Raw genomic sequence first — 21,081 nt, 5'->3', positions numbered from 1 at the left:
CAACATGCTTCTGATCATTGACAATATGAAAATGTAAAAAAATATGTATTTCAATAAAATATCTACTTGTTCCAAAGATATTCATAGGTTTTACACACAAGAGTAAAAATTACTGAATGTTTTATTATTTCCACTTCATAAACTGAAGACAATTTTATTTTAAATGGACCACAGTCCTGAGTCGACCCCAGTCCTGGGGATAAGTCTGGACTCCTCTTACGTCGTGGGATCCCAGCCACTATCTCTGATTCGATACCAGACTCGTCCTTTCCCTGCAGGATCTTGCAGAACCCTTCAAAAGAGAACACAGATCAGTAAGAGTAAGCGGGTTGACAGGTTTTTTTTTTTACAGGACTTGTTTTATTGTAGGCTGTGTAGTAACACAGTTGGGGCTACTATACATGGAGCAATACCATTTAACAGTATGACCCTTCAATAAAGTGGCCACTTTGACATTTAGGTTTCCAATGATGGACCACAATGGCGTGTACTATTAGCCCGTACCAGTGGTGATTTTAGCATGTAAATCTTGCTGGGGCAAAAAATAAACGGGTGGAATGCATGCTAGCAAAGCCACAACACAACACCAAACAATACATTAATTGCACTGTAACGGTGACAAACGGTGCCCACAAACTGTTAGGACTGCTTTTTGTAGGCCCTAACATATTACCACTGCTACACCTGGCTATCAGCAGAGCCTTGTCTGGCAGCGAAACAGTTCATTCAGCCTCATTTACTGCCTTTAAAAAAACATAGCTGATATGGCTGACTTGCTTAAACAAATGTGGTTTCTAATGACAATTGAGATGTACTAACTATGGCATAAGTGGACGACAAGTGGATAAGAGGCAATCCGTAAATAGATTAAGACAATGAGTGACCTAGGACGGACGTAAAGTTAGTCAATATAACCATTTCTTTAGCACTTTTGAAATGTACAGCGACAGAATTCAGAACATGGGCCGTTCTTATAGTGCTCTCCCTGTTCACCAAGTTAGAACCGTAGGATAAATAAAGGGGGCATATCAGCAGATAATGAAAGCTCTTACAATATTTGATGATTACATTTCTCTAAAGCAGGTTATAGGCAGTAGAACATTAGGCAAAATTAAGAGGGGTAAATAGACCAAATTATTAGGGTGAGGCACATGGGCTACTAACCTCTTACTACACAACATACACTTAGTATTACTTTCTTAGCTACAGTATACATATCTCCCTGGCATATTACATCATTTATGAAGCAGCATACAATACATTTTTGGACTCACATTGTTGTGCTCGGCTCACTTGAACAGGAAAGTGGCGCGGCTGTCCAAGTTAAGTTGTTTTGAACGCGGCACAAATCATGCTTCATTGACAGCATGGCCAATGTTGAATGTTTATCATTTTAAACTAGGAAAAGAGCCCTTTAATCCCAGATTTGGGACCACACAGCCACTGATTCCTTCCAAACCACTCGTTGAATTTGCCATTTCCAACTTGTTGTGTAATGTTTATGTCCAATGGCCGATGAGCACTGATATGTTTTATCTATAATTTCTCTTCATTATTTCTCTTCATATGACAAGGATTAAAAATAATTTGCCAGTAGATTGTTGACTTGATTCATGATGATGACTGCTAGCTAAGATTGTGAAAGCATGATGTTGAACTGATCAGTCCAATCAAAGCTACTGTAGATATAACGTGATTTGACGTGATTTTATCTGTGGCCAATGAACTTGAGCCTTCTTGGATGGGCACTTCTATGGCAGCAGCCGAAGGGCTCTAATTTTCAAGGTCTGCTCTTACACTTGGCAGTGATGTAAAGTTCCCATGAGTGACAGAATACTGAGACAATCACGGTGCAACGTTCTGTATTTTCTGCTGTCTTGCCCCACCACCACCACAGAAAGCACTGAGCTAGGCTGAAACACCTGCATTTTGGAGCTGCCATACTCAAGAAAACAAAAAAGATATGTTTGTATGTGGCTTTATTAACTCAATGATATATTATTTTTTATATTGTTTCTAAACTAATATGTGACAAGTGTTAATGCCAAAATAACATGCAAAACAGGCAAGCCCCCCCAAAAATGTTTTGCTAAAAATGTGGGGCTCAAACCCCTGACTGACAGATCGCCACTGGCCTACTTACCATTCTCGTCCCAGTCTGTGTTCCATTATTTGGCAACCAGCCAGTAGGGAGTGTTGTTTGCCCAGGATCTTGACGGCATGACTCCCCAGCACCTGTCCTGTGAAATGGTTTATTTACCGTACATTCCTGGGTGTGTTAGTGCAGGACATCCTCATTGGTGGATACATGTGCGCAAAGACGAAACGTTTTTGTAGCTTGTTGTAGAGCAGGCAGTCCTTGTTATATTAGTTGGGTGTGTGCGGCACCTGTATGTCTGTGCATGTCTGAAAAAGAGATAAGATACGGCCTCACCGGTCTTGTAAAGGAGGAAGTCCTCATAGACAGAGAAGGCTGCCTCCACTGGAAATTCCAGACTGTTCATTTCAGAAAATTCGGTTAGGGTTAAGGTAAGGGTCAATTTAAGGTTTTGTCTAGTCGGTTTACGCATCAGCAGTGTCCTAATAGTCTCTCCAGCCTCTACCGCGCCGTTCTATTAGAGGTCAGACATGATCTGCTGTTCCTTGGAGAGAACGCAGTATGTCTACTTTCCTACAGGGGGCGACAGAGTGGTCAGATCCAACACACTGAGGAGGTAAACAGAGGCCAAAAACATAGCGGAAGGCTATTGATCTACTTCATGGGAAATTATGCGAGGTTATGATAATGTGACAGACCAGATTTTGATTGGAAGTCATTTAGATACACTCGTACAACATTGTTTAAGTCTGAGGTGCTATTTAACAGTAGTACACAGTGAGGTCTCTTACCGAAGCTTGTGTCCTTCATGTAGGAGGGGTATCCAGGGTTGCACTGGGTCACACAGTTAGGGGTGTTCCCCTCACATTTACAGGGAGGACGGGTGCTGTTCACATGATGCTCACAGGGAGCGATGCTGTAAGGTCTGCAACCTGTACGAGACAAACACACACAGTAACTAGGATGTAAGGACATAATTTAATCCTATAGAAGCCAAACATAGTCCATTCTATTGCATCCATATTGGAGGCTTCACAATGACAGTGCCAGAGTCATCCAGAACTCACCTACAGTGAGCTCCAAAAGTATTGGGACAGTGGCACATTTTTGTTGTTGTTTTGGCTCTGTACTCCAGCACTTTGGATTTGAAATGATAAAATGACTGAGGTTAAAGTGCACACCGTCAGCTTTAATTTGAGGGTGTTTTCATCCATATCAGGTGAACCGTTTAGAAATTACAGAACATTTTCTACAAAGTCCCCCCCCCCCCCATTTTATGGGACCAAATGTATTGGGACAAATTCACGTATGTTGGAGAAAGTCACAGATGCACAAATATCATAACCCCACTCTCCCCCAATTACTAAACCTGCCCTGTTATTGTAATGGTGAGAGGTTAGCATGTCCTGGGGTATGATATTCGTGCATCTAATTTAGTGCGGATCCCAATTAGTCGACTAGTCAATTGTTTGGTCGTTAGGCTGTTGGTCGACCAGTAACAAATAAATACACACACACACACACACACACACACACACACACACACACACACACACACACTACCGGTCAAAAGTTTTAGAACACCTACTCATTCAAGGGTTTTTCTTTATTTAGACTATTTTCTAATAAATGAAAAAACACATATGGAATCATGTAGTAACCAAAAAAAGGGTTAAACAAATCAAAATATATGCATATTTGAGATTCTTCAAATAGCCACCTTTTGCCTTGATGACAGCTTTGCACACTCTTGGCATTCTCTCAACCAGCTTCACCTGGAATGCTTTTTCAACAGTCTTGAAGGCGTTCCCATGCTTTTCCTTCACTCTGCGGTCCGACTCATCCCAAACCATCTCAATTTGGTTAAGGTCGGGGGATTATGGATGCCAGGTCATCTGATGCAGCACTCCATCACTCTCCTTCTTGGTAAAATAGCCCTTACACAGCCTGGAGGTGTGTTAGGTCATTGTCCTGTTGAAAAACAAATGATAGTCCCACTAAGCCCAAACCAGATGGAATGGCACATCGCTGCAGAATGCTGTGGTAGGCCATGCTGGTTAAGTGTGCCTTGAAATCTAAATAAATCAGACAGTGTCATCAGCAAAGCATCCCTACACCATAACACCTCCTCCTCCATTTTTTACAGTGGGAAATACACATGAGATCATCTGTTCACCCACACCGCGTCTCACACACGCATGGCCGTAGGTACCAATCACTGTCGACTCGGGCTGAACCTGATTTTTAATTCAAATTTTCTTTATGGGGGCGTGTTTGTTAACAATACCACTGAAAATATAAAAAAAGAAGGTTCAAGCGTCTTCGACAGAGGGGATCAAGCTGATTCTATACCATTTTACAGAGGCAAGTTCATGAAGGAAGGCTTGCGCATTAAAGTTTTTAGGAAGCTGGCCTTCTAGGCAGGAACTCTGCCTAGAAGGCCAACTTCCCGGAGTCGCCTCTTCACTGTTGACGTTGAGACTGGTGTTTTGCAGGTAGTATTTAATGAAGCTGCCAGTTGAGGACTTGTGAGGTGTCTGTTTCTCAAACTAGACACTAATATACTTGTCCTGTTGCTCAGTTGTGCACTGGGGCTTCCCACTCCTCTTTCTATTCTGGTTGGAGACAGTTTGCACTGTTCTGTGAAGGGAGTAGTACACAGCGTTGTATGAGATCTTCAGTTTCTTGCCAATTTCTCGCATGGAATAGCCTTAATTTCTCAGAACAAGTATAGACTGACAAGTTTCAGAAGAGAGTTCTTTGTTTCTGGTCATTTTGAGCCTTTAATCAAACCCACAAATGCTGATGCTCCAGATACTCAACTAGTCTAAAGAAGGACAGTTTTATTTCTTCTTTAATCAGCACCACAGTTTTCAGCTGTGCTAACATAATGCAAAAGGGTTTTCTAATGATCAATTAACCTTTTTTAAAATGATAAATTTGGATTAGCTAACACAACATGCCATTGGAATACAGGAGTGGTGGCTGCTGATAATGGGCCTCTGTATGCCTATGTAGATATTCCATAAAAAATCTGCTGTTTCCAGCTAGTCATTTACAACATTAACAATGTCTACACAAAATTTCTGATCAATTTGATGTTATTTTAATGGACATAAGCTAATTTTTTCTTTCATAAACAAGGACATTTCAAATTGACCCCAAACTTTTGAACGGTATTGTTGGTTGCCGTTGTGTCTGTATATGGAAAAATACCAGTTTAAAAATGTTCACCAATCGTTTGGTCGAAAGAACACGCGACTTTCGGTCGACCAAGGTTTATTTTGTCAGGGACGGCCCTAATCGAACTTTCTCACTCATCATTATTCACAATTCATTCAGGACTATCATTAATCATGGTAGCATCCACATGATTGGCTCAAAAATGACAGAATACATAATTTACCATTCATTTCTATTGGGCACGAACAGCAAATGTTTACAAGTTTGTAGAGTCACAAACTTGGTGTAATCATCGCATGCTAGGAATATGGAACCAAAAACTAAACTTTTGACTACTTTAATACAAATATAAGTTCATTTGTTTCAATAGAAAACTAGAGAAATAGAGAAAGTGTAAGGGGCACTTACTTTTTCACACATGGGAATTGGGCGTTGCATAGCTAATTTACCAAATAGTGCTATCTTCTGTATACCAACCCTACCATGTCACAACAACTGATTGGCTCAAATGCATTAAGAAGGAAATACATTTTTAAAAATGTACTTTTAACAAGGTACAGCTGTTAATTGAAATGCATTCCAGGTGACTACCTCATGAAGGTGGTTGAGAGAATGCCAAGAGTGTGCAAAGCTGTCATCAAGGCAAAGGGTGGCTACTTTGAAGAATCTCAAATATAAAATATATTTTGATTTGTTTAACACTGTTTTGGTTACTACATGATTCCATGTGTTATTTCACAGTTTGATGTCTTCACTATTATTCTACGATGTAGAAAATAGTAAAAATAAAGAAAAAACCTTGAATGACTGGTACTGTACATGAAGATTCAACTTGAACTACAGAGTAAGTCTATCTTCAAACCAAAATGAAAACCATTGAGTTGCTTCTTCTTTCCCGTGTGGCTCAGTTGGTAGAGCATGGTGTTTGCAACGCCAGGGTTGTGGGTTGTGGGTTCGATTCCCACGGGGGACCAGTACGGGAAGAAAAATGTATGAAATGTATGCATTCACTACTGTAAGTCGCTCTGGATAAGAGTGTCTGCTAAATGACTAAAATGTAAATGTAAAATGTTTTACGCATCCATTTGTCTGATTGCAAGGCACCCTTATAGTCTTCAATAATCAACAATGTAGATGTTAACTCTCTTGCTCTCTCCCTTTCAAGATCATTCAGTACCTCCATCCATCTCTCTTCAGGCGCTACACTCTAAAAATAAAAGGTTTCTGGAGTATTCTTTAGAGGTTCTCCAAATTGAAACTGTGGGGGAACCCCAATAAGTTCTTTGAAGAATCCTTTAGAAGGGTTGTTCAAAGAACCCCTTTTAATGGATCCTCGAAGTACCTTTTGGTGTACATTTTCTAGCTATCCCCATCCCCGATTTATTGTTATTAAGAATAATACGCCTACCAATACCAACAATAACACAATATTTTAGTTGTCAGTGTTTATTAAGATTTTAGTGGCAAAGCAGATTTTTTTTTTAAAATATGAGGTAAACTCCCAGCAGAGCCCCAATTCCAGTGGGTATATATTCTGGAGTGTTGATGTTCTCCGTAGCCATAGCCAGAATGATTTTGCACTGCAGGGTGATCGAACAGGTTTCCTGTTATATTCAGAGGTGTAGGGAGGGTGAAGTCTCTGAATTAAAAAAAAAAGTAATTATACAGATGATTAACAAAACATACACACGACAGTATTCATACTTGGTTTTTGTGCCAAATGTGAATGACAAAAACATGAGCTGCTCAGTATGTGTAGATAATCCTAACCACAGCTTTTCTGAAAGATATAACGTTAGCCATGGAGAACTGAAATGTTTTTGCTACTGCTCTCAACAACATTGTTGCCCTGAATTATCCAGGCGCTATCGACAAAGATCAGTAGGAAAAAGTTGTGATGGACTAATTTCTGCACACGGTCAGTGTGAACCGGAGTGACTTGACACAACATGGGCCAAACAAGCTGTACAAACAAAATGGAGTAGTTGCATTTCTTCAGCCCCAACCCTCAGCTGTTAACCAAAACAGTGACTGGGGCTGTTTAGTTATTGTTTGAAATGCATATTGCCCCTTTAAAAATGTGTGTGAGCGAGAGAGATTCATTTGATCGACACCAGGGGTCAACAACCGGTAGGTTAACTAGGTCTATGCAGTATGCTGCTGTTGTGTTTTTGCCAATCACACTATTCTAAAACCAAAGCACACTCACATCGAAGACAAATTCAAATCTCACTGGCGATACTAACCTTTGGCCCTGACCACATTTAAGTCCACCCTTATAAATCAGTGAAATAAATAAGTTTAGTTTCCCAGGTGAACAAGTGGGATGCACTGTTGAGTGCTACATCCCGAGGGGTTTGTGCTGAATGTACGGAGATTGTGACAGCCGGTTAAATGGCATCCCTTGAGAGGGCAAGAACAAGATGTATGTCAGGAGAAGTACAGTATTATCATAAGGAGACTTATACCTGAAAACGGAGGCGGAATGGAGGGAAAAAGAGAGGCAGAGGTCTAAGAGAGAGGAACAGGGTGAGCTTGAGTCGGTTAAAAATGGCGGGAAAAAGGGAGATGGTTTGTTAAAGAAGAATGGTAGAAAATGTAAGCAAAGTAAGTTGAAGACAGGAGGAGAAATGGAAGTGAATGAGGGAAAAGTATCGGCGGTGTAGGTGTGGTGAAGTTCTCGGAGCCCGAGGCTCGCACCGAGGGTCAGGATAAAGATGAATCTGTGACAGTAGGAGTGAAGTTTTGGGAAAAAGTGGACCCTTGCCTTTTGGCTGATCCATTTGAGGTTTCAGGGTGGGTGAAACCAGAGTTGGGTGCTGTGGAATCAGTGAGGGTAACCAGAAGTGGTCTTGTGTTAATTGTTTGTTTCTGCTGGTCAGAGGGAGCAGGCGTTCCGTGTTACACAAATGGGTGCAAGAGATGTGAAGGGCACCATTGAAAGGAGTGATTACTGGGGTAGAGGTAAATGTGAAAGTTGACCAACTGAAGGGGAAGATTCCCGGTGTTTGATGCTCGTCATTTGGTGCGACACAAACAGAGTGGCGTGAGTGGAGAAACAGAAGAGTCATTGTCTGTTTTTTTTTGTTTTGATGAGTCTATGCCTGACAAATTGATGTTAGGATATACAAGTTACCCTGTACAAGCTTTTATGCCAAATACATTAAGTTGTTACATGTGTCAAGCTTATGGGCGTGTGGCACCAGTGTGTAGGAGGGAAGTTCCTAGATGTGAGAAGTGTACAGAAGGGCATGAGACAAAGGAATGTGTAGCATTGGGGAAAGTAGTGGTATTCGTTAATTGCAGGGGTGCCCATGGGGCTGGGGATCAGAAATGTCCCGTGCAAGAAAGGCAGGTTGAGGTTTCCAGGGTTAGAGTAGTGCAGAAGTTGTCATATGCTGAGGCAGTGAAGAAAATAGAGGAAGATGGGTCAAGGGGGTGGGATCCTGAGGAGTGGTGTGAGTAGCAGATATGTACCAGTACAGAGGGATAAACCAACAAGTGATATGTTTCAGTAAGATTTGGATTTTTGGCATTTAAGCAATTGTTATCAACTGTACTGCATGGATGGAACGTAAGTCGCAGAAAATAGAGGTTGTGGTGGCAGCTGCAGAGAGGTATTTGGGTGTGCGAGACTTTACATCAGAAGAGGATGGTGGAATCCTCATCTCTCCCAAGTGGACATTCTCTCTTTCTCCCCTGACCCATCTGTCTATCTCCTCATTTGAATTCCATGCTGTCACAGTTACCAGCCCTTTCAAGCTTAACATCCTTATCATCCTTATCATTTATCATTTATCGCCCTCCAGGTTCCCTTGGAGAGTTCATCAATGAGCTTGACGCCTTGATAAGTTCCTTTCCTGAGGATGGCTCACCTCTCACAGTTCTGGGTGACTTTAACCTCCCCACGTCTACCTTTGACTCATTCCTCTCTGCCTCCTTCTTTCCACTCCTCTCCTCTTTTGACCTCACCCTCTCACCTTCCCCCCCTACTCACAAGGCAGGCAATACACTTGACCTCATCTTTACTAGATGCTGTTCTTCCACTAATCTCATTGCAACTCCCCTCCAAATCTCCGACCACTACCTTGTATCCTTTTCCCTCTTGCTCTCATCCAACACTTCTCACTCTGCCCCTACTCGGATGGTATTGTGCCGTCCCAACCTTCGCTCTCTCTCTCCCGCTACTCTCTCCTCTTCCATCCTATCATCTCTTCCCTCTGCTCAAACCTTCTCCAACCTATCTCCTGATTCTGCCTCCTCAACCCTCCTCTCCTCCCTTTCTGCATCCTTTGATTTTCTCTGTCCCCTATCCTCCAGGCCGGCTCGGTCCTCCCCTCCTGCTCCGTGGCTCGACGACTCACTACGAGCTCACAGAACAAGGCTCCGGGCAGCCGAGCGGAAATGGAGGAAAACTCGCCTCCCTGCGGACCTGGCATCCTTTCACTCTCTCCTCTCTACATTCTCCTCTTCTGTCTCTGCTGCTAAAGCCACTTTCTACCACTCTAAATTCCAAGCATCTGCCTCTAACCCTAGGAAGCTCTTTGCTACCTTCTCCTCCCTCCTGAATCCTCCTCCCCCCTCCCCCCTCCTCCCTCTCTGCGGATGACTTCGTCAACCATTTTGAAAAGAAGGTTGACGATATCCGATCCTCGTTGCTAAGTCAAACGACACCGCTGGTCCTGCTCACACTGCCCTACCCTGTGCTTTGACCTCTTTCTCCCCTCTCTCTCCAGATGAAATCTCGCGTCTTGTGACGGCCGGCCGCCCAACAACCTGCCCACTTGACCCTATCCCCTCCTCTCTTCTCCAGACCATTTCCGGAGACCTTCTCCCCTTCCTCACCTCGCTCATCAACTCATCCTTGACCGCTGGCTACGTCCCTTCCGTCTTCAAGAGAGCGAGAGTTGCACCCCTTCTGAAAAAAACCTACACTCGATCCCTCCGATGTCAACAACTACAGACCAGTATCCCTTCTTTCTTTTCTCTCCAAAACTCTTGAACGTGCCGTCCTTGGCCAGCTCTCCTGCTATCTCTCTCAGAATGACCTTCTTGATCCTAATCAGTCAGGTTTCAAGACTGGGCATTCAACTGAGACTGCTCTTCTCTGTGTCACGGAGGCTCTCCGCACTGCTAAAGCTAACTCTCTCTCCTCTGCTCTCATCCTTCTAGACCTATCTGCTGCCTTTGATACTGTGAACCATCAGATCCTCCTCTCCACCCTCTCCGAGTTGGGCATCTCCGGCGCGGCCCACGCTTGGATTGCGTCCTACCTGACAGGTCGCTCCTACCAGGTGGCGTGGCGAGAATCTGTCTCCGCACTATGCGCTCTCACCACTGGTGTCCCCCAGGGCTCTGTTCTAGGCCCTCTCCTATTCTCGCTATACACCAAGTCACTTGGCTCTGTCATATCCTCACATGGTCTCTCCTATCATTGCTATGCAGACAACACACAATTAATCTTCTCCTTTCCCCCTTCTGATAACCAGGTGGCGAATCGCATCTCTGCATGTCTGTCAGACATATCAGTGTGGATGACGGATCACCAGCTCAAGCTGAACCTCGGCAAGACGGAGCTGCTCTTCCTCCTGGGGAAGGACTGCCCGTTCCATGATCTCGCCATCACGGTTGACAACTCCCTTGTGTCCTCCTCCCAGAGTGCTAAGAACCTTGGCGTGATCCTGGACAACACCCTGTCGTTCTCCACTAACATCAAGGCGGTGACCCGATCCTGTAGGTTCATGCTCTACAACATTCGCAGAGTACGACCCTGCCTCACACAGGAAGCGGCGCAGGTCCTAATCCAGGCACTTGTCATCTCCCGTCTGGATTACTGCAACTCGCTGTTGGCTGGGCTCCCTGCCTGTGCCATTAAACCCCTACAACTCATCCAGAACGCCGCAGCCCGTCTGGTGTTCAACCTTCCCAAGTTCTCTCACGTCACCCCGCTCCTCCGCTCTCTCCACTGGCTTCCAGTTGAAGCTCGCATCCGCTACAAGACCATGGTGATTGCCTACGGAGCTGTGAAGGGAACGGCACCTCCATACCTTCAGGCTCTGATCAGGCCCTACACCCAAACAAGGGCACTGCGTTCATCCACCACTGGCCTGCTGGCCCCCCTACCTCTGAGGAAGCACAGTTCCCGCTCAGCCCAGTCAAAACTGTTCGCTGCTCTGGCACCCCAATGGTGGAACAAGCTCCCTCACGACGCCAGGACAGCGGAGTCAATCACCACCTTCCGGAGACACCTGAAACCCCACCTCTTTAAGGAATACCTAGGATAGGATAAAGTAATCCTTCTAACCCCCCCCCCTTAAAAGATTAAGATGCACTATTGTAAAGTGGTTGTTCCACTGGATATCATAAGGTGAATGCACCATTTTGTAAGTCGCTCTGGATAAGAGCGTCTGCTAAATGACTTAAATGTAATGTAAATGTAAGAGTTACAAAGTGTGTTAGGTGGTTGTGTCCCATCCTTTCAGGCTGTTGGCCTGAAGTAGGACAAAATATATTTAAATAGTGGAGTAGGGTATTTATTATTTTTATATATTTTTTTGAGAGTGGTGTATTTGTTGTATTTTTTATTTGATTAATTAATGAAAAGTATAAGGGAAGTATACTCCAGTCTAGTGGGTGGCGGTAATGCAACATTTATTGGATGCCAACTGCCGTTAAACCTCATCAAAGAAGAAAAATAAGTTTCGTTTCATAGCCAGTGCTTTGGGACGGACATTTTCCACAACTATCTTGCGCTCTAGTCTACTTTGAGCCACGAAGGCAACATTTGTGAAGCCAGCCTAAAAGGAATTGGCAACGTTTTTTCGAGATTATTATTCCTCAATGGCCTCCATCGTGCCTTCATTGGATTTGGAAAGAGAAATGCAGCTGATGAAGCTTTTTCCAGAACCTATCCGGCTTCACATGCTCTACAAGGGAACTCACCATGGATTTCAATTGACAACCATATTCTCCAAATTCGACAAAGTTGGAAAATATATACTTTTGGTGTATTTAAAGTCAGGGTCGGTAAGAGGGGGCTACCTAAGCAAACCTCCTAAAGCGAAACAAGAGGATGGAGATGCATTTCTCTTTGCGCTAAAACCGCATAGTGCATCCAAATATTCACCACAGGATTGTTCTAATGCAGTAGTTTGTAGGTCAGACATGTTATCATTTGGTGGGTGCCTAACATTGTATATGATTCATGACACTTCCCTGAAGTTAGACATTGCGTCTAATGAGTATTACACACGAACTGAGTGGGCTGAAGGAAAACATACAGCATTTGTGGAGGTGGAATTGCATCGTGTTCAAGGTGAGTCTGACGCTCAAACTCTAGGGGCATTCTACCTTCTCCATAGAGTTCTCAGCCGATATATTTGGTTCGCCCACGACTGCCTCATGTTAACTGCAATCCCGATGCTGTGTTTGACGTTTCTAAATCATAAATCATTGTTTGCGATATGTCTTTCGTAACATATATTAAAAAAAAGTACACTTACTGTAGCAGTGCCCAAATCCGTACAGATGGGTGCCTCCATCTGACTAAACTACACTTCTGATACACTTCGAGTTAGTTATCAAAGATAAGGTCCTTATGCTTCCAATACCATGCCGCAAACAACGTGTTACACGGAACCCAAACCGGCTGTGCGCCATCGTGCATACATATTTTGTCCCCCCACACCAAACGCGATCACGACAAGCAGGTTAAAATATCAAAACAAACTCTGAACCAATGACATTAATTTGGGGACAGGTCGAAAAGCATTAAACATTTATGGCAATATAGCTAGTTAGCTTGCACTTACTAACTAATTTGTCCTATTTAGCTAGCTTGCTGTTGCTGGCTAATTTGTCCTGGGATATAAACATTAGGTTGTTATTTTACCTGAAATGCACAAGGTCCTCTACTCCGACAATTAATCCACACATAAAAACGGTCAACCGAATCGTTTCTAGTCATCTCTCCTCCTTCCAGGCTTTTTCATCTTTGAACTTATATGGTGATTGGCATCTAAACTTTCATAGTATTACCACGACAGCCAGCAATAGTTGGTCTTTCAATCACCCACCTGGGTATAACCAATGAGATGGCACATGGGTACCTGCTTCTATAAACCAATGAGATGGGAGAGGCAGGACTTGCAGCGCGATCTGCGTCAGAAATAGAAAGGACTTCTATTTTAGCCCTTGGCAACAAGCGAGCAGTGTGGGTGCAATAATTGAATAACGTGGATTTCTAAATTTATTTTGCAACGCTTGCGCACGCTACGTGTCCGGTCTGGTCAGCATGTAAAATAGAAGTCATTCCTATTTCTGACGCAGATCGTGCCGCAAGTCCTGCCTCTCCCATCTCCTCATTGGAAGGAGGAGAGATGACTAGAGGAGAGGTGACTAGAAACGACTCGGTTGACCGTTTTTATGTGTGGATTAATTGTCGGAGTAGAGGACCTTGTGCATTTCAGGTAAAATAACAACCACATTTTTTTATCCCAGGACAAATTAGCCAGCAACAGCAAGCTAGCTAAATAGGACAAATTAGCTAGCAAGTGCAAGCTAACTAGCTAAATTGCCATAAATGTTTAATGCTTTTCGACCTGTCCCCAAATTAATGTCATTGGTTCAGAGTTTGTTTTGATATTTTAACCTGCGTGTCGTGATCGCGTTTGGTGTAGGGGGACAAAATAAATGTATGCACGATGGCGCACGCGCACACCTGGTTTGGGTTCCGTGTTCAGATTGAGCGTCGGGGATCTTAAAAACCACCCCCTACTGAAGATGCCATCCTCCAATGACCCATATGTGTAATGTAATGGAACTTAGTCATGATCAAGGGCTAGGTACGTCGGTGATCACTGTTATTTTGTTCTCAGCCAAATCAAATCAAATTTATTTATATAGCCCTTCGTACATCAGCTGATATCTCAAAGTGCTGTACAGAAACCCAGCCTAAAACCCCAAACAGCAAGCAATGCATGTGAAAGAAGCACGGTGGCTAGGAAAAACTCCCTAGGAAAAACTCCCTAGAAAGGCAAAAACCTAGGAAGAAACCTAGAGAGGAACCAGGCTATGAGGGGTGGCCAGTCCTCTTCTGGCTGTGCCGGGTGGATATTATAACAGAACATGGTCAAGATGTTAAAATGTTCATAAATGACCAGCATGGTCAAATAATAATAATCATAGTAGTTGTCGAGGGTGCAACAAACACGTCCGGTGAACAGGTCAGGGTTCCATAGCCGAGGGCAGAACAGTTGAAACTGGAGCAGCAGCATGGCCAGGTGGACTGGGGACAGCAAGGAGTCATCATGCCAGGTAGTCCTGAGGCATGGTCCTAGGGCTCAGGTCCTCGGAGAGAAAGACAGAAAGAGAGAATCAGAGAGAGCATATTTAAATTCACACAGGACACCGGATAAGACAAGAGAAATACTCCAGATGTAAGAGACTGACCCTAACCCCCCGACACATAAACTACTGCAGCATAAATACTGGAGGCTGAGACAGGAGAGATCAGAAGACACTGTGGCCCCATCCGATGATGCCCCCGGACAGGGCCAAACAGGCAGGATATAACCCCACCCACTTTGCCAAAGCACAGCCCCCACACCACTAGAGGGATGTCTACAACCACCAACTTACCGTCCTAGGACAAGGCTGAGTAAAGCCCACAAAGATCTCCGCCATGGCACAACCCAGGGGGGGGGGGCGCCAACCCAGACAGGAAGACCACGTCAGTGACTCAACCCACTCAAGTGACGCACCCATCCCATGGACGGCATGGAAGAACACCAGTAGGCCAGTGACTCAGCCCCTGTAATAGGGTTAGAGGCAGAGAATCCCAGTGGAAAGAGGGGAACCGGCAAGGCAGAGACAGCAAGGGCGGTTCGTTGCTCCAGCCTTTCCGTTCACCTTCACACTCCTGGGCCAGACTATACTTAATCATAGGACCTACTGAAGAGATAAGTCTTCAGTAAAGACTTAAAGGTTGAGACTGAGTCTGCGTCTCTCACATGGGTAGGCAGACCATTCCATAAAAATGGAGCTCTATAGGAGAAAGCCCTACCTCCAGCCGTTTGCTTAGAAATTCTAGGGACAATTAGGAGGCCTGCGTCTTGTGACCGTAGCGTACGTGTAGGTATGTACGGCAGGACCAAATCGGAAAGATAGGTAGGAGCAAGCCCATGTAATGCTTTGTAGGTTAGCAGTAAAACCTTGAAATCAGCCCTTGCCTTAACAGGAAGCCAGTGTAGGGAGGCTAGCACTGGAGTAATATGATCAAATTTTTTGGTTCTAGTCAGGATTCTAGCAGCCGTATTTAGCACTAACTGAAGTTTGTTTAGTGCTTTATCCGGGTAGCCGGAAAGTAGAGCATTGCAGTAGTCCAGCCTAGAAGTAACAAAAGCATGGATTAATTTTTCTGCGTCACTTTTGGACAGAAAGTTTCTGATTTTTGCAATGTTACGTAGCTGGAAAAAAGCTGTCCTTGAAACAGTCTTGATATGTTCGTCAAAAGAGAGATCAGGGTCCAGAGTAACGCCGAGGTCCTTCACAGTTTTATTTGAGACGACTGTACAACCATCCAGATTAATTGTCAGATTCAACAGAAGATCTCTTTGTTTCTTGGGACCTAGAACAAGCATCTCTGTTTTGTCTGAGTTTAAAAGTAGAAATTTTGCAACCATCCACTTCTTTATGTCTGAAACACAGGCTTCTAGCGAGGGCAATTTTGGGGCTTCACCATGTTTCATTGAAATGTACAGCTGTGTGTCGTCCGCATAGCAGTGAAATTTAACATTATGTTTTCGAATGACATCCCCAAGAGGTAAAATATATAGTGAAAACAATAGTGGTCCTAAAACGGAACCTTGAGGAACACCGAAATTTACAATTGATTTGTCAGAGGACAAACCATTCACAGAGACAAACTGATATCTTTCCGACAGATAAGATCTAAACCAGGCCAGAACTTGTCCATGTAGACCAATTTGGGTTTCCAATCTCTCCAAAAGAATGTGGTGATCGATGGTATCAAAAGCGGCACTAAGATCTAGGAGCACGAGGACAGATGCAGAGCCTCGGTCTGACGTCATTAAAAGGTCATTTACCACCTTCACAAGTGCAGTCTCAGTGCTATGATGGGGTCTAAAACCAGACTGAAGCGTTTCGTATACATTGTTTGTCTTCAGGAAGGCAGTGAGTTGCTGTGCAACAGCTTTTTCTAAAAATTTTTAGAGGAATGGAAGATTCGATATAGGCCGATAGTTTTTTATAATTTCTGGGTCAAGATTCGGCTTTTTCAAGAGAGGCTTTATTACTGCCACTTTTAGTGAGCTTGGTACACATCCGGTGGATAGAGAGCCATTTATTATGTTCAACATAGGAGGGCCAAGTACAGGAAGCAGCTCTTTCAGTAGTTTAGTTGGAATAGGGTCCAGTATGCAGCTTGAGGGTTTGGAGGCCATGATTATTTTCATCATTGTGTCAAGAGATATAGTACTAGCCAGCACTACTTCAATCCCCCTACCCCAATGTTTTTAATTTAATGAGTTTATAAAGGGAATTTTGAAGGTAACCGATGGCTTAATTATTGCCAGTAACTACTGTACTGTACATGGTCTATGATGTCGCTGATGTAGCCTACTGTTCACTGTCCTAAGATGCTGGGAGTGTGCTGCTTACCGGCCCTTGGAGGATCCTGGCATGGACTGAGAAGTAGGCTATGCATATCATTGTTTCTAATATTTTAGAGAACAAGATTGATATGGTCATTTATACACTCAACTTATTAGCAAGGTCACATTTTCAATGACCAAATATTTTCCCACCAAAATCAAGAAATTGGTTGTAGCCTTCTTGCTATAACAAGGCAAACCCATCTGATGACTAAACAATATTTCATGATATTTATAACTTCTCTCAAACTCATGTTACTAGGGACAGGGATGCTCTGAAGGAGAATCTGGTCTCCTTCAAACCAGCCTGCCAGTCTCTGAAGCGGGTCAGGGTTCTGCTGCTGGGTCCTGCTGGGTCAGGAAAATCCAGCTTTATTAACTCTGTCAGATCTGTGATGTATGGGCGAGTTGTTCTGCTGCCCAATATTGGCATTTCTGCTGAGGGCTTTACCAAGAGGGTAGGCCTATTAGTATATCTATCATCCAAGTCCCATTTCTTCATCTGTTTTTGTTATCATGTTATGACAACCTATTTTTACACCTAATGACAGCTTGAGTAACCTACAAATCATTTCAAGCTTTTGTTGATAATGAAAATCTACCTTTTTATACAAGACCAATCCATTTATATTAGGCTACAGGCTGTAGATGTTGTGATCTACTGCACATCTGATTTGACCGTTCCTGCTCCCCTTCCTGCAGCTCAAATGCTATGACATCCGGTCAGAGAGAGGGGAGAAGCCCACAGCACTGACCCTGTGTGATGTGTTGGCTCTGGGGGACGGCGAGACGACTGGCCTGACCCTCCCAGACGCACTGGCTGTCATCAACGGCCACGCCCCCAAGGGACACAAGGTATACATACATACATACATACATACATACATACATACATACATACATACATACATACATACATACATATATATATGGCCCAATACACATGTTATATTCACACTCCAGACATCGTTATCTTGGAAATGTGTATTTTCATTCATTTTTGTTGATCCGTCTGCCTTTTATGTGCAAGTGATCATAGCAATAGAATGAATAGAACAGGCTTGGAACCTCTGACCCTGGCAATTGAATGGGGACGCCCATTCTATTCATTATATTTCTATGCACGTGATTCCCAGTTTCAAAGTGAAGCCCCCATTGATGCCAAGTGTGCCGGCTACAGACCTGAGCCATCGATGAATGATAAAATCCATTGTGCGGTGTTTGTGCTGGATGCCTGCCAAGTGTTAGCCTACAGTGAGGGCCAGCAAACTACAATGAGGAGATTCCATTCTGAGCTGTCAGACCTTGGTGAGAAGTCAATTATAAAACTAGGTCATTTTTCAATGGCTTAAATATGGAATACAGGGTTTGGTTACAATTGATTGAGTTTGTTAGAAGTTTACAGACCTCATACATTAACCTAAAATGATTTAGCGGTGTCTATCATTCCTATTCATTTGGGATTGAGACACATTTCTGCCTCTACCATAGAGGTAGATGGAGATCACATCTGTGTATCTGTGCCATTATGGCATCTGTGACCGCATGGGCAGAGCCATTGAGGCCCTCTCCATTTTAAAGTAGTCAATTTCCTTTTTCTTTTGTGTTTGAAAAAAGCGTAAAGCTAATTTGGTGATTTACCGCTACCTGCAGTGCTGGAGACCCAAACCAAATCTTGTCATTTAATTTATTGTGGCCACTGGATGGCAATGATATAGCTTGAAATCATTTTCAAGAAAAATACAATGCTCTGATCATTGGCTGCTCGCTCCCAACCAAAGGATTCCCCACCCAGTGGACTACTTTAAAATGGTGGAAGCCATCGATGGCAATGTCTATGCTAAAATGTGTAATGTCCTTCATATATCTATGGGCTCTACACAAAATAGTTTTGATGCCCATAGAACGGCAACTCTCTCTGTCTCTCTCTGTCCCCACCAGACATCCCCCAGGTGGTTCTGTTGACCCATGTGGACCAAGTGTGCCATGCCGTCCAAGAGGATGTGAAGTTTGTTTACACCGGCCGCATCCTATTGGAGAAGGTTGTGTGTGTGTGTGTGTGTGTGTGTGTGTGTGTGTGTGTGTGTGTGTGTGTGTGTGTGTGTGTGTGTGTGTGTGTGTGTGTGTGTGTGTGTGTGTGTGTGTGTTCTAAAGGTTAGAACTGGTCTAGCAATTTCTGCTTCTTCCAACAGATGCAGAAAGCAGCAGAGGTGGTGGGGTTGTCTGTGTCCCATGTGTTTCCGGTGAAGAACTACTCCAGCGAGTTGTCTGTGAGCTGCAACACTGACATCCTGCTGCTGAATGCAGTTCATCACATTCTTCAAGCCGTGGATGACACGTTTGAAGATTACTGCCCACCATCTCCCTCTCCTTTATCTACTGGTCCCCAGCATTCCACCTCAACTCCAGTCACTGTTTAGAATGTGTTCCAAGTAGGCTAGTGTGTGTGGCCAGTCAATGTCAAAAATGAGTAACACCTTTTTCACATTTTTACCTCACTGACATGGTGCAAATGCATCACTCAACACCATATGTATTTGGAGTGTGAAGCGAACATTTAAAATGTGGCTCTATATTCAAACATTTTAATTTGAGATCAAATGTTTCATGTGTCCTCTTTTATTTGAGGGTATTTTCATATCTCTTTTACCATTTATAAATGAAAGCACTTTTATGTATATCGTCCCTCCATTTTGAAGTCCTATGTATTTGACCAAATTCACTTAATTAAGAAATGTTAAGAAACACTCAAAAAATGCCTCCAGTCATCATTCACCATTCAGTTCCTATTGGACAAAACGTTTGCATCGAAGGAATTTGTAGCATCACAAGCTTGATGTCATTTCGTGCTAGGAATATGGGACCAAATACTGAACTTTTGACTATTTTAATGCATTATTATTGAAATCGTCACAATGCTTATGACTTCTAATAATTTGACAAAGGAGAGTGATGGAGTGCTGCGTCAGATGACCTGACCTCAACCCAATTGAGATGATTTAAAATGAGTTGGACTGCAGAGTGAAGGAAATGCAGGCAACACGTGCTCAGCATATGTGGGATCTCATTCAAGACTGTTGGAAAAGCATTCCAGGTCAAGCTGGTTGAGAGAACGCAAAGCTGTCATCAAGGCAAAGGGCGGCTACTTTGAAAAATATCAAATATATATTTTTTGTTACATTATTTCATAGTTGTGATGTCTTCTATTATTCTACAATGTAAAAAAAAAAAAAAAAAACCTGGAACGAATAGGTGTCTAAACTTTTGACTGGTACTGTATGTATGAAAATATCTTAAAATAAAAGGTGACATTCTGTACTGTCACCTCATATGAAACATTTTTATTTCAAATACAAAATGCTGGAGCAGAGACAAATTTAAAAATGTAGCTTCTCTGTCCAAATACATATGGTGTTGAGTGTACAAAACATTTGGAACTCCTTCCTAATATTGAGTTGCACCTCCCCTTTTGCTCTCAGAACAGCCTCAATTCGTCGGGGCATGGACTCTACAAGTTGTCAAAAGCGTTCCACGTGGATGCTGGTCCATGTTGACTCCAATGCTTCCCACAGTTGTGTCAAGTTGGCTGGATGTCCTTTGGCTGGTGGACCATTCTTAAAAACACACAGGAAACTGTTGAGCATGAAAACTCAGCAGCGTTGCTGTTCTTGATAGAAACCGGTGCGCCTGGCATCTAATATTTTATCTTGCCCATTCACCCTCAATGGCACACATACACAATCCTTCTTTAACCCGTCTCCTCCCATTCATCTACACTGATTGAAGTGGATTTAGCAAGTGACATCAATAAGGGATCTTAGCTTTCACCTGGATTCCTAATGTTTTGTATACTGTCTGCTTAATCTTACATTTTTCCCTTTTCAAAATGTAAACATTATATTATGATAATTGCTTTATCTAATTAGTGCAATATAATGCTGGGTTTTTCTTCCTCAGTCATACTGTAATTGGTAGTGGGATCAATTGGGTGAGGACAGGTAATAGCTCCACCAACTGTTTGGGTTAAGGGTCAAATCAGGATTTGATGCCCTAATTTGTATTTCCTGTGTTAATAACATGAACAACATTAAATTGTTGTGTTTTCTATACTTTTTGTGACTGCTTATC

The 21,081-nt window shown here is 43.2% G+C and overlaps 1 protein-coding gene and 1 long non-coding RNA gene across 5 annotated transcripts; one reads left to right on the top strand and one right to left on the bottom strand.

Annotated features, from left to right (window-relative positions):
• Positions 1 to 103: 103 nt before the first annotated feature.
• On the bottom strand, positions 104 to 12,986 carry LOC106607933 (uncharacterized). Of its 2 annotated transcripts, none has more exons than XR_001329340.2 (4): positions 12,784 to 12,986; positions 2,890 to 3,030; positions 2,144 to 2,406; positions 104 to 292 (listed from the first exon to the last, which is right to left on the bottom strand). It is a non-coding gene; the product is annotated as an uncharacterized lncRNA (long non-coding RNA). The 2 variants fall into 2 exon arrangements; XR_001329341.2 differs by lacking the exon at positions 12,784 to 12,986 and adding an exon at positions 3,819 to 3,874.
• On the top strand, positions 11,962 to 21,062 carry LOC106607932 (interferon-induced protein 44). Of its 3 annotated transcripts, XM_014205415.2 has the most exons (7): positions 11,962 to 12,596; positions 16,939 to 16,993; positions 17,216 to 17,411; positions 17,656 to 17,808; positions 18,090 to 18,261; positions 18,895 to 18,995; positions 19,146 to 21,062. In XM_014205415.2, the coding sequence occupies exons 1-7, from the start codon at positions 12,122 to 12,124 to the stop codon at positions 19,371 to 19,373; spliced, it is 1,380 nt and encodes a 459-aa protein (XP_014060890.2). In that variant the 5' UTR covers positions 11,962 to 12,121; the 3' UTR covers positions 19,374 to 21,062. The 3 variants fall into 3 exon arrangements, with proteins under 3 accessions (XP_014060890.2, XP_014060891.1, XP_045576881.1); XM_014205416.2 differs by lacking the exons at positions 16,939 to 16,993; positions 17,216 to 17,411 and having other exon boundaries at positions 11,967 to 12,596; XM_045720925.1 differs by lacking the exons at positions 11,962 to 12,596; positions 16,939 to 16,993 and having other exon boundaries at positions 17,000 to 17,411.
• Positions 21,063 to 21,081: the final 19 nt, after the last annotated feature.

Source organism: Salmo salar, chromosome ssa06 (genome assembly GCF_905237065.1).
Source record: "Salmo salar chromosome ssa06, Ssal_v3.1, whole genome shotgun sequence".
Lineage (NCBI taxonomy): Eukaryota > Metazoa > Chordata > Actinopteri > Salmoniformes > Salmonidae > Salmo > Salmo salar.
Note: the sequence above shows the minus strand (reverse complement) of the source record. Positions and strands in the feature narration are given on the sequence as shown.